Source organism: Tachyglossus aculeatus, chromosome 2 (assembly GCF_015852505.1).
Source record: "Tachyglossus aculeatus isolate mTacAcu1 chromosome 2, mTacAcu1.pri, whole genome shotgun sequence".
Lineage (NCBI taxonomy): Eukaryota > Metazoa > Chordata > Mammalia > Monotremata > Tachyglossidae > Tachyglossus > Tachyglossus aculeatus.
The window spans coordinates 98,490,010-98,507,852 of NC_052067.1; the positions used below are offsets into that span (position 1 = coordinate 98,490,010).

At 47.9% G+C, this 17,843-nt stretch overlaps 1 protein-coding gene across 1 annotated transcript in view; it reads right to left on the reverse strand.

The window, feature by feature from the left end:
- SLC35F1 (solute carrier family 35 member F1) overlaps positions 1 to 17,843 on the reverse strand; it is a 178,552-nt gene that overhangs the window by 61,029 nt on the left and 99,680 nt on the right. Inside the window, exon 2 of the mRNA XM_038762635.1 lies at positions 17,177 to 17,352. Coding sequence (XP_038618563.1) covers positions 17,177 to 17,352 — 176 coding nt within the window. The remainder of the gene's footprint in view (positions 1 to 17,176; positions 17,353 to 17,843) is intronic.

Sequence of the window (17,843 nt, forward strand, 5' to 3'; positions counted from 1 at the left end):
GATAGTCTTTGTCCAGAAATGTTCTGGGCATGTTACTCCCCTCCTCAAAAATCTCCAGTGACTACCAATCAACCTACACATCAGGCAGAAACTCCTCACCCTCAGTTTCAAGGCTGTCCATCACCTCGCCCCCTCCTACCTCACCTCCCTTTTCTCCTTCTACAGCCCAGCCTGCATCCTCCGCTCCTCTGCCACTAATCTCCTCACTGTGCCTCGTTCTCACCTGTCCCGCCGTCGACCCCCAGCCCACGTCATCCCTCTGGCCTGGAATGCCCTCCCTCCGCACATCCGCCAAGCTAGCTCTCTTCCTCCCTTCAAGGCCCTACTGAGAGCTCACCTTCTCCCGGAGGCCTTCCCAGGCTGAGCCCCCTCCTTCCTGTCCCCCTCTTTCTCCTCTCCATCCTCCCCACCTTATCTCCTTCCCCTCCCCATAGCACCTGTATATATGTATATATGTTTGTACGCATTTACTACTCTATTTATTTATTTTATTTGTACATATTTATTCTATTTATTTTATTTTGTTAATATGTTTTGTTTTGTTCTCTGTCTCCCCCTTCTAGACTGTGAGCCCACTGTTGGGTAGGGACTGTCTCTATATGTTGCCAACTTGTACTTCCCAAGTGTTTAGTACAGTGCTCTGCACACAGTAAGCACTCAATAAATATGATTGAATGAATGAATGAATGAGACACAAGAAGGCCGTCTTCCACCAGTTGGTGTGGGTCACATTGAAGAGAAATTCTTTGGGTTCCAAGACTCAAGCTCGGAGACTTGTCTGCTGTATGACCTTGGGCAAGTCACTTCACTTCTCTGGGTCTCAGTTACCTTGTAAGCCCCACTTGGGACTGTGTCTAACTAGATTATCTTGCATCTATCCCATTGATTAGTACAGTGCCTGGCACACAGTAAGCGCTTAACAAATACTACAATCAACATACAAGATGCCAAGCAGTGGCCTAGATGCCGGAGAAGCCGCTTTGGAAATCAGTCACGTTTGCATCTCAGAGGAAACATAACTGAGCAAAGATGGGGACTGGGAAACTTTGGAGGAGTCAGGGGGGAGGGGAGGAAGGTTCTTTGAGGGGGATGGCAGATTTAGGTCCTGGGGTTGCTGTGGGAGCAGAGAGCCTGAGGCAGCTGCTCCTTCCATCCATTGGTTACTACCGCCAGGTGGGAGGACATTGCGGTCAGCAGGGATGATTGAAGACCCCCATGAACAAAGAGACGCTCAGATGGTCAGCCCATTAGATTCCAGAATCTCCCACTTTGTGGGCCAGGGAAAACAGCCCAAATCTAGACTGGAAGCTCTTCGTGGGAAGGGAATGTGACTATCAATTCTGTTATATTCTACTCTCAGGGAAGCTTGCTATTCTCAGAGAAGGGAATAGAGCACGGGCCTGGGAGTTGGAAGGACTTGGGTTCTAATCCCAGCTCTGCCATTTGCTTGCTATGTGACCCTGGACAAGTCACTTAACTTCTCTGTGCCTCAGTTACCTTGTCTGTAAAATGAGGATTAAGAGCGTGAGCCCCATGTGGGACAGGGATGCTGTCCAACCTGATTTGCTTATGTCTACCCCAGCACTTAGTACAGTGCCTGGCACATAGCATGGGCTTAACAAATACATTATTATTATGATTAATTATTATTATTACTTTCCCAAGTGCTTAGTATAATGCTATGCGCAGAGCACTACAGTAAGCACTAAATACATATGATTGATTGATCAGGGAAAAATGAAAGACTCGCCCACCCCCCTTCTCCTATATCCAATCAAGCAGACTAGAGGAGAGGAGCTCTAAACTATAGGCAGAGGCCTCAGTATCCTTTTGCGTCCCAGTTGGCATGACTGGGACACGTGTATGTAGGGGTGTGTGTGGATGGGGGCCAGGAAAGACCCACGTCCCATTTTCACTGGCCATCCCTGTTCTTCTGCAGGTGGGAAGGGCCAAAGCATTTCTAAACTCAGTGACCAAAGGGCAGGACATCACCAGGATCAATACCCCCATGTCCTGGCAGGTATAATCTCCCAATCCCCCTGTGAGGAGGGCGAGCCTTTCAGCGGGGACCCCACGGATCCAGTTTGTGGCGATGACATCAACTGCAAAGGCAGTGGGTGCTTGGGTTGACATCATTACTCCACCAAGTGTTTGGAAAAGAGCTTGGGGTAGTTTGGGAGGAGAGCAGCATGGCCTAGTGGATAGAGCTTGGGCCTGAGAGACAGAAGACCTGGGTTCTAATTCTGGCTCCGCCACTTGCTGCTGTGTGCCCTTGGACAAGTCACTTCACTTCTCTGTTCCTCAATTCCCTAATCTGTAAAATGGGGATTAAGATTGTGAGCTCCACGTGGGAAAGGGACTACATCAAACCCAATTATCTTGTGTCTATCTCAGTGCTTAGAACAGTGCCTGGCACATGGCAAGCATTTAACAAATGCAATAATAATAATAACAATAATAATGGCATTTGTTCAACCCCAGCACTTAGTACCATTAATCATATTTATTATTGATAAAATCATAATAATAATAACAACAATAATTATGATTGCTTACTATGCACAAAGTACTGTACTAAGTGCTTGGGAGAGTACAATACAACTGAATCAGCAGACACTCTCCCTGCCCATACCGAGCCTACAGTATAGTGCCAGCACATAATAAGCACTTAACAAATATTAATTAAAAAAAAACCCATAAAACAAAACAATAGAAAGAAAAAAGAAACCCATGCCATGGTTTTCCTATACCATCCTACAGTTTGGGTGGAGATTCCAGAGTCCAGAAAGGAGCAAAGCGGCTCCTTTTTGAAAACTCAGGCTCTGGGAAGTCTGCTTTGTATGATGAAGGGGCGGGCCCCCAGAGAGGGAGGCAGATCTCAAGAAAAAGCACATTTTTCTGGGCCTTTGGGGGGATTTGGAGGGATGGTGAAGGGCTGGCGGTTTGGGGACGGAGAAGAGACCCTTTTCACCTCGTCTGTTCATCTGTGAGAACAGGAGCATTGCAAATCCTCCAGCAGCCCCTATAACAGACTCCCGCTGCTGGGGAAACCCGGGGGGCTCTGTGGGGGGGTCCCGGGGGGGGCCCAGGCTGTTCTAGAAAGTGGGCTTTTCAGATGCAAAGTAGGTTATTTTTTCCTCCTCTTCCCTGCTGGAAGCGGACAATTTAAGCCTTCAAAATTCCCCCCTTTTCCGTTGGGTGAACATTTGTAAGAGGCCGGAACAATGGAGGCCCAGAAGCGGGGTCTTTGTGCAAGCAGCTGCCCTGCCTTCTGGGGGAGGAACCCTCCCTCCAAGACAGGCGGGCAGCTGTCAGTCTCACCCTCCAACCGGCCTTGGAGAGCCCCGGCTGAGGCCCTGGGGTTTACACCTACGTGGGCACCCAAAGGGCAGAGGGGCCCTGCAAGGAGAGAGGACTCTTAGATCTCTCGAAGTGCAGGGGTCGGGACTCAAATGAAGTCCCCAAAATGGAACAATGGGTGGATTGTGGACAGAGCAGTACCAACGGCCATCACCGAGATGCTCCTGGCATAGTTGTGCCCAGGTACCCCACCTTGGGGGAGGTTAGAATAATAATAAGTTCAGTATTTGTTAAGCACTTACTATCATCATCATCATCAATCATATTTATTGAGCGCTTACTATGTGCAGAGCACTGTACTAAGCGCTTGGGAAGTACAAATTGGCAACATATAGAGCCAGTCCCTACCCAACAGTGGGCTCACAGTCTAAAAGGGGGAGACGGAGAACAAAACCAAACATACTAACAAAATAAAATAAATAGAATAGATATGTACAAGTAAAATAAATGGAGTAATAAATATGTACAAACATATCTACATATATACAGGTGCTGTGGGGAAGGGAAGGAGGTAAGATGGGGGGGATGGAGAGGGGGACGAGGGGGAGAGGAAGGAAGGGGCTCAGTCTGGGAAGGCCTCCTGTAGGAGGTGAGCTCTCAGTAGGGCCAGGCACAGTATTAAGCACTGGGGTAAATACGAGAAAATCAGGTTAGACCCGATCCCTGTCCCACATGGGGAGAAGCAGCGTGGCTCAATGGAAAGAGCCCGGGCTTGGGAGCCAGAGGTCATGGGTTCAAATCCAGGCTCTACCAGTTGTCAGCTGTGTGACTTTGGGCAAGTCAGTTAACTTCTCTGTGCCTCAGTTACCTCATCTGTAAAATAGGGATTAAGACTGTGAGCCCCACGTGGGACAACTTGATCACCTTGTGTCCTCCCCAGGGCTTAGAACAGTGCTTTGCACATAGTAAGCACTTAACAAATGCCATCATTATTATGGGGCTCACAGTCTTAATCCCCATTTTCCAGATGAGGGAACTGAGGCCCAGAGAAGTGAAATGACTTGCCCAAGGTAACACAGCAGACAAGTGGCAGAGTTGAGATTAGAACTCAGGTCCTTCTGACTCCCAGGTTCGTGCTCTATCCACTAGGCCACGATGCTTCTAGTTATGGTTGTGCATCATGCTTACTATTTATAGAGCACTGCACTAGATGTCTACCATATGGTGAGCACTGTACCAAGCAGCTATTGTATTGCATTGTATTTTATTATATTGAGAAGCAGCATGGCATAGTGAAATAGAGCACGGGCCTTGGAGTCAGAAGGTCATGGGTTCTAGTCCCGGCACCACCACTTGTCTGTTTTGTGACCTTGGGCAAGTCACTCTACTTCTCTGGGCCTCAGTTACCTCATCTGTAAAATGAGAATCGAGATAGTGAGACCCATATGAGACTGTGCCCAAACTGATTTGCTTGTATCCACCCCAGCTCTTAGTACAGTACCTGGAACATAATAAGAGTTTAACAAATACCATAATTATTAATATAATTGTTATTAACCCCACACAAATACCATAATTATTATTATTATTATTAACTCCCTGGACCTCTGCTAGTGGGCTTCCCAGACTGGGTCCTGGTCAATGTCCGGAACTTTAAAAACTTGAGTGGGAATCTCCTTGCTATACTGGGAACAATTTGAGGGCAGAAATGGTGCCTATTTTATCAATCAGTTGTGCTCAGTGTTTAGAACAGTGCTCAGCATTTAGAACAGTGCTTGGCACATAGTAAGTGCTTAACGAATACCATCGTTATTAACTACATTTATTGAGTGCTTACTGTTGTTGTTGTTAATGGTATTTGTTAAACACTTACTCTGTGCCGGGCACTGAGCTAAACTCTGGGGCAGATGCAAGCTAATCAGGTTGGACACGGTCCCTGTCCCACGTGGGGCTCACAGTCTCAATCCTCATTTTACAGATGAGGAAACTGAGGCACAGAGAAGTGAAGATACTTGCCCAAGGTCACACAGCAGACAAGTGGCAGAGCTGGGATTGGGAAGCAGCATGGTCTAGTGGAAAGAGCACAGACCTTGGAGTCAGAAGGATCTGGGTTCTAATCCAGCTCCACCATTTGTCTGCTGTGTGACCTTGGGTAAGTTACTTCACCTCTCTCTACCTCAGTTACATCATCTGTAAAATGGGGGTTAAGACTGCAAGCCTCATGTGGGACATGAACTGTGTCCAACCTGATTGCTTTGTATCTATCCCAGCACTTAGAACAGTGCTTGACACTTAGTAAGTGTTTAGCAAATGTCATCATTATTATTATTAGGATTAGAACTCAGGTCCTTCTGGCTCCCATGCCTGTGCTCTTTCCTCTAGGCCTCACTGCTTCCTCTCTTTTCCTTCTGTACGAAAACCATCTGGGATGGTTTGTCACCCCCATTAAATTGTAAATTGAAAACACCTTCAGGGTAGAGACTGGTTCTTCTCCTTTTATGAAGTGTTCTGCCACTTGCCTGCTGTGGGGTCTCAGGGAAGTCACTTAACTGTAACTCTGCCTCAGTAACATCATATGTAAAATGTGGATTAAATCCTACTTAGAATGGGAGCCCCAATGTAGGACCTACCTACCCCAGATACTGTTTGGCATACAGTAAGCACTTAACAAGACCCACCGCAATAATAATAATTATTAATAATTATTAATAATTATTAATAATAATCCCTGGAAGGCAGTAACAACCAGCAACAAAAAAAGGAGTAAAAAAAATGAAAAAAGGAAGGAATAAATGCAATAAGTAACGTGACATATAAATGGTCAGCTTGGACTTGGGCTGGTGAGCAGGGGCATACAGTTAGGCATCAGCCTTCTCTCCGCCCCCAGTTGGGTTAAAGGGGCCACTGTTTTGGGGTAAAAGGAGTCTATCCATACTTCACTCTGCAGTCCAGATAATTTTCATTAAAACTGTTTAATCATTCATTCATTCATTCAATCTTATTTATTAAGTGCTCCTGGTGTGTAGAGCACTGTACTACGTGCTTGGGAAACTACAATACAACAATAAACAGTGATATTCCCTGCCTACAACAAGCTGACAGTCTAGATCAGGGGAGAGAGACATCAATAATAATAGCAAATAAATAGCATAAAATAAATAGAAATAAATAATAAATAGCAAATAAACAAATAAATAAAATGATATGTACATAAGTGCTGTGAGGCTGGAATGGGAGCAGAGAGGGCGGTGAAGAACAGAGAGAACAAGACAGGGCAAAGAAGAGGGGAGTGTGGGTTCAAATCTCGGCTCCGCCACTTGTCAGCTGTGTGACTTTGGGCAAGTCACTTAACTTCTCTGTGCCTCAGTTACCTCATCTGTAAAATGGGGATTAAGATTGTGAGCCCCACATGGGACAACCTGACCACCTTGTATCCTCCCCAGTGCTTAGAACAGTTCTTTGCACATAGTAAGCGCTTAACAAAAGCTATTATTATTATTATTATGATTATTATTATTATTATTATGAGGAAAAGTGAGGATTACTCTGGGAAGGCCTCTTGGAGGAGATGTGCCTTCAGTAAGGCTTTGAAGGTGGGGGGAGCAATTGTCTGGAGGATTTGAGGAAGGAGGGCGTTCCAGGCCAGAAGCAAGACATGGGCCAGGGGTCGGCATTGAGACAGACAGACATCTCCCCACTCCTCAGGAGCCTCCAGTGGTTGCTCCACATTGAACAGAAACTTCTCACCACTGACTTTAAAGCACTCGATCACCTTGCTCCCTCCTATCTCACCTTCCTGCTCTCCTACTATGACCCAGCCTGCACATGTGTTCCAGCTTACTCCCTGTACTTCGATCTCATCTATCCCACCACCGACCCCTCGCCCACAAGCTCACTCTGGGCTGGAACTCCCTCCCGCTTCAAAGCTAACTTTCCCCACCTTCAAAGCCCTAGTCAAATCATTCCTTTTTCAAGCTGTCTTCCCTAAATCCTCACCTCCCTGTGCCACTGGTGGTCCTTTGAGGGAGGAAGGGGAGTGACAGAAAAACGAAATTGCCCAGGCATTTGGCGGTGGAGCTGAGATTAAATTCCCCAGACCCTGCTGGCAGTTTTTTCCCTGGCATCTGCGAGGCTTTGCTAGAAGGGAGCAATCCATGTGCCGTTCACTTTTCATTACCGATACTATCTCTCTGGGAAAGTCAAATGGATTATCCATGATGCTCTCCATTTTATTTTGCTCCACTGGTACCATCAATTCTTACAGACTTCATTTGCCCGCCCATGCAGCAACAACCCAGTTAAATAAAAACAACTACAGAAAATGCTCCAGGAGCAATGTTTCCTGCAATCTCTGCCTTTCCGGCCACTCTAGGCTGCCTCAACCAGCGTGAGTTCCTCTAGGAAGAGTCATTCAGTCAGTCAGTTGCTTTTTTTGGGAGCTTCCTGTGCATAGAGCACTGTGCTAAGCGCTTGGGAGAGTACAATGCAACAATAAACAGCACATTCCCTGCACACAACGAGCTAACAGCCTAGAGGGGGAGGAATTGTGTGCCACCTTCAGGGGCTCTGTCTCGGAGGCCCCTCCTCACGACTTCGTCTTGGGGTCCCCTCCTTTCTCACAGTTGCCGGGGGTCAGAGCCATGGCCTATGCTGCTGCTGTGTGGGTCAGGACCACTGAAGGAGGCCATTGGGGAGCTGGCATCTTTGGGAAAGAGGCCACTCCGGCCTCCCACATAAGGCTTGGTTGCGTTTTCCACTTGGGGAGGGGGAGGCTGGCTCCAAGGGGGCAGAGCACGGACCCCTTCGGCCTCATCGACTGAATCTTTGGCTGTGAACACTCATCTCGGAGGTCTTTGAGATGAGTCCAGTGGAGGTGCCCCCTCAGCCGTGGTGCACAAGCCAGCAGGGCCGGCTTCAGGCCGCCAGCACAGAGGGCCACTTGGCTGGTTGCTGGCAGGGAATGTGTCTGTTTGCTGTAGTATTGTACTCTTCCAAGTGCTTAGTACAGTGCTCTGCACACAGTAAGCAGCCCAGTGGATAAAACACGGGCCTCGGAGTCAGAAGAACCTGGCTTCTAATCCCGGCTCTGCCACTTGTTTGCTATGTGAACTTGGGAACAACACTTCACTTCTCTGTGCCTCAGTTCCCTCCTCTGTAAAATAGGGATTAAGACTGTGAGCCCTGTGTTAGATGGTGTCCAAACCAATTAGCTTGAATCTATCCCAATGCTTGGAACAGTGCCTGACACACAGTAAGTGCTTAACAAATATTATGATTACTATTATTATTATTATCAATACAATTGACTGACTGACTGATGACTCCATCCTGGGGTAATGCTTGAGGTAAGTTCATTGTGGGGAGGGAACGTGTCTATTCATTGTTATATTGTACTCTCCCAAGTGCTTAGTACAGCGCTTTGCACACAGTAAGTGCTCAATAAATACTATTGAATGAATGGATGAATGAAAGTTAAGGTTCGGGGTGGGTGGGGGAGGGCAGTTTACCAGAGAGAGCAAAGGAAACAGTGAGTGGTGGTACAATTCTCCTCAGGATCGACCCTCAGATCCCTGCCTGTTTGAAAAGCCCATTCCCCAGCAGGTTTGACTGTGGGCCTGTCCTGGGGGAGGGTGGGCCCATGGCTGGGCAAACACTAGCCCAGGGCACATTTAGGAGGAGTTCTGTTTCTTCTTTCATTCATTCAACCGTATTTATTGAGTGCTTACTGTGTGCAGAGCACTGTACTAAGCGCTTGGGAAGTACAAGTTTGCAACATATAGGGACGGTCCCTAGCCAACAGCAGGCTCACAGTCTAGAAGGGGGAGACAGAGAACAAAACAAAACTTATTAACAAAATAAAATATATAGAATAAATATGTACAAATAAAATAGAGTAATAAATACATACAAACATATATACATATATACAGGTGCTGTGGAGAGGGGAAGGAGGTAAGGCCAGGGGGGTGGGGAGGGGAGCAGTCAAGCTCTGCATTGACTTTCCCAGTGTCAATTTTGATCCCTCCTATCTGTACCCTCCCAAGCACTTAGTACAGTGCTCTGCACATAGAAAGCACTCAATAAATACCATTGACTGATTGATTGATTGATTCGTGGTAAAGAGAGAAAGATGAGGAACCAGGATTTCTGAGGTTTGGAGTGGAGGAGGTGGAGTTGATTCTGGAAAAGCACATGGGAGTTTGGCTTTGCTTTCAAAGAGTCTGCTTAGAGAGGAGCGAGATACGCAAGTTTGCTGCTGCTCCCAGAACCTGCGATTGAATGTGTCGTCTCCAAATTAATGTAATTACTGTGTTGACTTCCAGATGTTAACTTAATGCCAAACTGTTTCAACCACTCTGACTGCAGATTAAAACAAACAGATATTCCACATAAACAAAGTCCCCAGAGGAAAGGTGTCTGCACACTCTCTTGGGCCTTGGGTGGGAAGAGGGGAGGGGGACAGAAGGGAGAGTTCACTCTTTCCAGGCCTCACTGCACTTCCACAGCCCCGTCATGGCTGGACCCTCTGTCCTCACAGATTCCTCTGCAGCATCTTTGTTCTGAGGATCTGACAGCTCAGGCAGAGAGACTGGACAGTTGGAGGAATTATCTGAGAATTTCCAGCTTGGGAAAAGCATTTTTTTTCAATGGTATTCATGAAGAGCTTACTATATGCCAGGAATTGTACTAAGCGCTGAAGTAGACACAAGATAATCAGGTTGGATACAGTTTATGTTCCACACGAGGCTCGCAGTCTTAATCCCCATTTTACAGATGAAGGATCTGAGGCATGGAGCACTTAAGTGACTTGCTTAAGTGACAGCAGATAAGTAGCAGAGCCAGGATTAATAATATTAATAACTATGGTATTTGTTAAGCACTAACTATGTACCTGGTCCTGTATTAAGCCCTGGGGTGGATACAAGCAAATTAGGTTGGACACAGTCCCTGTTCCATGTGGGGCTTACAGTCTCAACCCCCATTTTACAGATGAGATAACTGAGGCACAGGGAAATAGAACCCTGATCCTCTGATTACCAGGCCTGGACTCTTTCCACTAGGCCGTGCTCCTTCTCCTCAATTTATCGCAACCATTCTAGTTATACATATTTTTAAAGTTGTCTCAATCACTGGAGTGTAAGATCTCTGTGGGCAGGGAGTGTGCCATTTGGTTATTCTGTACTTTCCAAGCACCAAGCAAGGACTTAATAATAATGATCAATAATTATGGTACTTGTTAAGGGCTGGCCAGGTACCGAGCACTGTGATAAGCCAAGCACTGCTCTAAGTGCTGGGGTAGATACAAGGTTATCAGGTTGTCCCTCATGGGGCTCACAGTCTTAATCCCTCTTTTACAGATGAGGTAACTGAGGCACAGAGAAGTGAAGTGACTTGCCCAAAGTCACACAGCTGAAAAGTGGTGGAGCCGGGATTAGAATCCATGACCTCTCACTCCCAAGCCTGGGCTTCTTCCTCTAAGCCACGCTAGTGCTGGGATAGATACAAGTTAATCAGGTCCCAAATGGGGCTCACAGTCTATGAAGGAGAGAGAACAGGTATTGAGGGAACTGTAGCACAGAGAAGTTAAGTGACTTGGCAAAGGTCACACACTAGACAAGTGGCAGTGGCAGGATTGGAACCCAGATCATGGCTCTTTCCACTAGGCCACGCTGCTTCTCATTTTTAACACCGTGTTTAGACTCCAGTTCCCCTTGCCTAGCCTGGAGTGGACAAAAAGTCACTATAGTTCCCCAGGCTGGGGAGAGGCTGTGTCCTGTTTGATGAAAGAGTGGAAGCATTACGAGACGCAGAAGGGTCTAAGAGGAAAAAACAGAGGACCTAGGTTCTAATCCCGGCTCCGCCATTCGTCTGCTGCATGATCTTGGGCATGTCACCTAAATTCTCTATGCCTCAGTGACCTCATCTATAAAATGGGGATTCAGTGCCCTGTTCTCCCTTCCTCTTAGACTGTGAGCCCCATTTGGGATAGCGTCTGTGTTCAAGCAGTTTCTATTGTATCAACCCCAGTGCTTGGCCCATAGTAAGCACTTGTTGAAAACCACACTCATTATTATGGAGGGCAGGCTGCATTTCCCCCATCCCCACCCCAGGGCAGACCTCGTGTCCTCTTTGCCCCACCCAGAGCCATGCCCAGGTCTGCTGAGGAGCCAAAAGAAAAAAAAATCTGCTTTCAAATAGTTCAAGATGGAATGGGTGATCTGGCAGGGAATGTGTCTTGTCTTATGCTGTTGAGTCATCTCTGACCCATAACGATGCCATGGACACATCTCTCCTAGGACATCTCACCTCTATCTGCAATCTTTCTGGTGGTGTAAAAATATGGAAACAATTTACCATTGCTTCCTTCTATACAGTGAACCAGAGTCCCCACACTTGATTCTCTTCCGTGCCGCTGCTGCCCAGCACAGGGGAGTTTTGACTTGTAGCTGATTGCCTTCCACTTGCTAGCCACTGCCCAAGCTAGAAACGGAATGAATATGCCTCTGCTTCACTCCCTTGGCCGAGACTGGTAGAGTACTGGAAACTCTGTGTGACCCTGAGAGGGGAGGGAATGTGTCTACCAACTCTGTTATGTTGCACTTCTCCAAGGCACTTAGCATGGTGCTCTGCAGGCAGTTAGTGCTCAATAATTACAATTGATTGATTGATTGATCTGGCACTTATTCTCTTACCAGTGCCCTGTTCTGGACTGGTCTGCTTTTCCCACGCTCCTGTTTCTGTCTCTTTTAACTATGGATTTCACCAATTAGACCAACACGTCTTTAATCTGAGAGCAAACTCATTCATTCAATCATATTTATTGAGTGCTTACTGTGTGCTAAGCACGGTACTAAGCACCTGGCAGAGTACACTATAACAACAAACATTCCCTGCTCAAAGTGAGCTCACAGTCTAGAGAGGGAGACAGATATTAACATAAGTAAATAAATAAATACACAGATCTATACATATGTGCCATGGGGATGGAAGGGAGGTGAATGGAGGGGGCAAGTAAGGGTGAAACAGAAGTAGGCCTACCGGCATGGAAACTAGACTCATCTCAACCCAAATGATCCAATAGTCATAGGGTACCCAGGCAGCAGCTGCATGGTGGGTGGAAGTGACTCAAAGTTTGGGGGATAGAGGAAATGCTTTAAGGATACAATAAAACAAAGGCTTAGGCAAAGCTCCATCTGGCTGAAAGTTGGGAGGAGAAGCGAGGTCTAATGGAAAGCGCACGGATCTAAGAGTCCACAAATCTCTGCTCTAATCTCTGCTCCATCACTTTTGTGCTGTGTGAACTCGGGCGAGTCACTTAGCTTCACTGTGTTATTGCTTGTATCCACTCCAGTGCTTAGTATGGTGCTTGTCACATAGTAAGTGCTTAACAAATACCAGGATGATGATGATGATGATTATTATTATTATTATTATTATTAATTGCCCCAGAGAGACCAGCCTGGCCATCTAGAAAGAAATGACTTTTTCCAAGCAGACACTCCAGCAGGGTCTTGAGGCAAAGGAGCAAAAGTGAAAACAGCACCAGACCCTACAAACAAGACAGCACACCACAGCACAGACTATTTATGTGATAATGAAGGTTGTAGCATTTGTCAGCCCCCTCAGGATGGCACCTGGAATGTTTTGAATACTCTACCAGTCTTGGCTATGGGAGGGAGAGTGGAGCAGAGGCCTAACCATTCCATTCCTAGCTTGGCCAGTGGCTAAAGAGTGGAAGGCAATCTCCTAAAAGTCAAAACTCACTTGTGCTGGGCAGCAGCAGCATGGGAAAGAGTTGAGGGCAGCAACTCAAGTTTACTGCCCAGAAGAAGGCAATGGCACTTCCATACTTTTACCAGGAAAACTCTATGAATACACTATCAGATTGATTGCAGATTGAGGTGGGGTATTCTGGGAGATGTATGCCCATGGAGCTCCCCTCCCTCATCTCAAGTGCTACTCTGGCCACCTGTGCGTCTGACCCCATTCCCTCTCATCTCATGAAATCTCTTGCTCCATCCCTTCTCCCCTCCTTAACTTCCATCTTCAACCGCTCACTCTCCACTGGTTCCTTCCCCTCTGCCTTCAAACATACCCACGTCTCTCCCATCCTAAAAAAAACCCTCTCTCGATTCCACCTCACCTTCTAGTTACCGCCCTATCTCCCTCCTACCATTCCTTTCCAAGCTCCTTGAATGAGTCGTCTATACGCACTGCCTCGAATTCCTCAATGCCAACTCTCTCCTCGACCCCCTCCAAGCTGGCTTCCGTCCCCTACATTCCACGGAAACTACCCTCTCAAAGGTCACCAATGACCTCCTGCTTGCCAAATCCAACGGCTCATACTCTATCCTAATCCTCCTCGACATCTCAGCTGCCTTCGACACTGTGAACCACCTCCTTCTCCTCAACACGCTATCCAACCTTGGCTTCACAGACTCCGTCCTCTCCTTGTTCTCCTCTTATCTCTCCAGACGTTCATTCTCAGTGTCTTTCGCAGGCTCCTCCTCCCCCTCTCATCCCCTTACTGTGGGGGTTCCCCAAGGTTCAGTGCTTGGTCCCCTTCTGTTCTCGATCTACACGCACTCCCTTGGTGACCTCATTCGCTCCCACGGCTTCAACTATCATCTCTACGCTGATGACACCCAGATCTACATCTCTGCCCCTGCTCCCTCCCCCTCTCTCCAGGCTCGCATCTCCTCCTGCCTTCAGGACATCTCCATCTGGATGTCTGCCCGCCACCTAAAACTCAATATGTCCAAGACTGAACTCCTTATCTTCCCTCCCAAACCCTGCCCTCTCCCTGACTTTCCCATCACTGTTGACAGCACTACCATCCTTCCCGTCTCACAAGCCCGCAACCTTTGTGTCATCCTCGACTCTGCTCTCTCGTTCACCCCTCACATCCAAGCCGTCACCAAAACCTGCCGGTCTCACCTCCGCAACATTGCCAAGATCCGCCCTTTCCTCTCCATCCAAACTGCTACCCTGCTTGTTCAAGCTCTCATCCTATCCCATCTGGATTACTGTATCAGCCTCCTCTCCAATCTCCCATCCTCCTGTCTCTCCCCACTTCAATCCATACTTCACGCCGCTTCCCGGATTGTCTTTGTCCAGAAATGCTCTGGGCATGTTACTCCCCTCCTCAAAAATCTCCAGTGGCTAGAAATCAACCTATGCATCAGGCAGAAACTCCTCACCCTCGGCTTCAAGGCTCTCCATCACCTCGCCCCCTCCTACCTCACCTCCCTTCTCTCCTTCTACAGCCCAGCCTGCACCCTCTGCTCCTCTGCTGCTAATCTCCTCACCGTGCCTCATTCTTGCCTGTCCCGCCGTCGACCCCTGGCCCCTGTCATCCCCCTGGCCTGGAATGCCCTCCCTCCGCACATCCGCCAAGCTAGTTCTCTTCCTCCCTTCAAGGCCCTACTGAGAGCTCACCTCCTACAGGAGGCCTTTCCAGACTGAGCTCCCTCCTTCCTCTGCCCCTCGTCCCCCTCTCCATCCCCCCACCTTACCTCCTTCCCCTCCCCACAGCACCTATTTATATGTATATATGTTTGTATGTATTTATTACTCTATTTATTTTACTTGTACATATCTATTCTATTTATTTTATTTTGTTAGTATGTTTTGTTTTGTTGTCTGTCTCCCCCTTCTAGACTGAGAGCCCACTGTTGGGTAGGGACCTTCTTTATATGTTACCAACTTGTACTCCCCAAGCGCTTAGTACAGTGATCTGCATACAGTAAGTGCTCAATAAATACAATTGAATGAATGAATGAATGGAGTCGCTATGGGTCGGAAATGACTAGATAGCATAAGACAAGACAAGCATTTGTTAAGTGCTTACTATATGGCACGCACTGTACTGAGTTCTGGGGTAGACAAAAGATAAGCAAGTCAGATAATCAGCACCTAAGAAATACTACAAAACAAGAAAAGAGGGGAGGAGGAGAGGCAGAAGCTCCCAAGAATGGCAGAGACGCCTCGCTAACTGGAATGCCCACTGGACATACCACAGGACAGGTGAAGGTTTTTGCTTTTGGGGGGGTTTATTTAATGGTATTTGTTAAGTGCTTACTATGTGCCAGGCACTGTACTAAGCACTAAGGTAGATACAAGCTAATCAGGTTGGACACAGTCCAAGTCCCACATGAGGCTCACAGTCTTAATCCCCGTTTTACAGATGAGGGAATTGAAGCGCAGAGAAGTTAAGTGACTTGCCCAAGGTCAAACCTCAGAAAAATGTCAGAGCCAGAATTAGAACCCAGGTCCTCAGATTCCCAGGCCTGTACTCTTTCCACTAGGCCATGTTGCTTCTTGCTGCTGGTTCTGAAGGTCTAGACTGTAGACTATAAACTCCTTGTGTACAGGGAACAAACATTTCTACCAACTCTGTTATATTGTACTCTCCCAAGCACTTAATACAATGCTCTGCACACAGAAAGCGCTCAATAAATACCACTGATTGAGAGTCAGAGGTCATGGGTTCTAATCCCAGCTCTTCCACTTGTCTGCTGTGTGACCTTGGATAAGTCACTTAACTGCTCTGTGCCTCAGTTACCTCATCTGTAAAATGGGGGTTAAGACTGGGAGCCCCACAAGGGACAACCTGATTGCCTTGTAACTATCCAGTGTTTAGAACAGTGCTTGGCACATAGTAAACGCTTAACAGATATCATTATTATTATTACTGGTTGATTGAAGGCCCAGTTGGTTCGTCTGCCTCTCCAACTCTGAGAAGCTAGGCCCAGAAGAGTGCTCTCTCTTAGCCTCTCTACTTCAGACATTTTAAATCTAGGCCCAACTTGACTAACTCCTTCTCCTCGTCATGCCTGCCCTTTCCTCACCTGGACCCCCCTCTCTCCCCAACCCCAAATCCCAAGTCAGACTGAAGAGAAAATGCCACAAGTGCTCTCTGCAGGGATAGGCCATAGATTAGAATGCAAACTCTCTGAGGGCAGGGACTGTGTCTTTTTCCAGTGGTGTGCTCTCTCCAGGGATTAGTGGCATTGTTCTGCCCCCATTAGGTCCTCGATAAACTCTACCAATTGGTTGAATGCTTGGGATGAGTCACAGTATGGCTAAATCAGGGCGGAGGGAGGAATCCAGTCAGCAGGAAACAAGAAGAAGCAGGTCTCCCAGCATCTGACTAGGTCCTCATTTCCGCTTCCCCAACTGTGTCACCCTTGCACTTGGATTTGCACTCTTTATTAACCTCTCTCTCAGCCTCACAGCACTTATGGGCATATCCATAATTTTATTTATTTACATTAATGTCAATCTCCTCCTCTGGACTGAATGCTCGTGGTGGGCAGGAGATGTGTCTATCAACTCTGTTATATTGTACATCCCAAGAACTTAGTACAGCACCCTGCACACAGTAAATGCTCAGTAAATATGCTTAAATGTTTGATTGATCTCTTAGCCTCTATGCCTGCATTCATTCGTTAGTTCAATTGTATTTATTGAGCACTTACTGTGTGCAGAGCACTGTACTAAGTGCTTGGGAAGTACAAGTTGGCAACATATACAGACGGTCCCTATCCAACAATGGGCTTACAGGCTAGAAGTGGGAGAACAGTCTAGAAGGTGGAGAGATACATTCCTGGCCACTCTCAGAGCTGGATCCACAGTCGGCGTTGGCTCCCAGGGTGGTTCTGAGAGTCAGGGTGCTCCCCCCAGGCTGGAGCTAATTGGGCTGGGGCTGATTGGGAAAGGGTTGACTGTAGGATTGGGCTAGGGTTGGCATGTTCCCCCACAGAAGCACACAGGTCATTGCGGGTACCCCCGGGATACCCCGCCTTTCTTGGGATCCCCCATCCCCACTCCATTTCTCCGGAGGTCCAGAAAGGAAGGAAAGGCGAGCACCTACCTTGCCGGACTGCCAATGTGGTAGTGTAGACCAAGAACAGGAGGATATAGTTGAGAAAACTCTGAAAGACCGGGGTGTTGGCATGGAAGTCCTCTGACAGGTATTTGCTGGTCAGGCCAATGCCACAGATGAGCAGGGAAAGAACCTGGCCCAGCGCCACGGAGACCAGAAGCTCCCTGCAAAAGAAGCAGAGAGAAGAGAGAAGGGGGTGAGCACAGGGGTGAAGAGTTAGCGGGCAGCCCATGTGGGGTCACCTTAGGGGACAGGCTCCACCATTTTGCACAGTGTTCCCCAGGAGCAACCAAGGGGCAACAGTGGCTCTAGGGCAGCCGACCCATCCGGAGTTGACCAGGCCGGGGCTGATTGGGCTAGGGATGACTGGACCAGAGCTGATTGAGCCAGCTCTGATTGGGCCAGGGCTAATCAGGCAGAAACTCCTCACCCTCAGCTTCAAGGCTGTCCATCACCTCGCCCCCTCCTACCTCACCTCCTTTCTCTCCTTCTCCAGCCCAGCCCGCACCCTCCACTCCTCTGCCGCTAATCTCCTCACCGTGCCTCGTTCTCGCCTGTCCCGCCGTCCACCCCTGGCCCACGTCATCCCCCTGGCCTGGAATGCCCTCCCTCCGCACATCCGCCAAGCTAGCTCTCTTCCTCCCTTCAAGGCCCT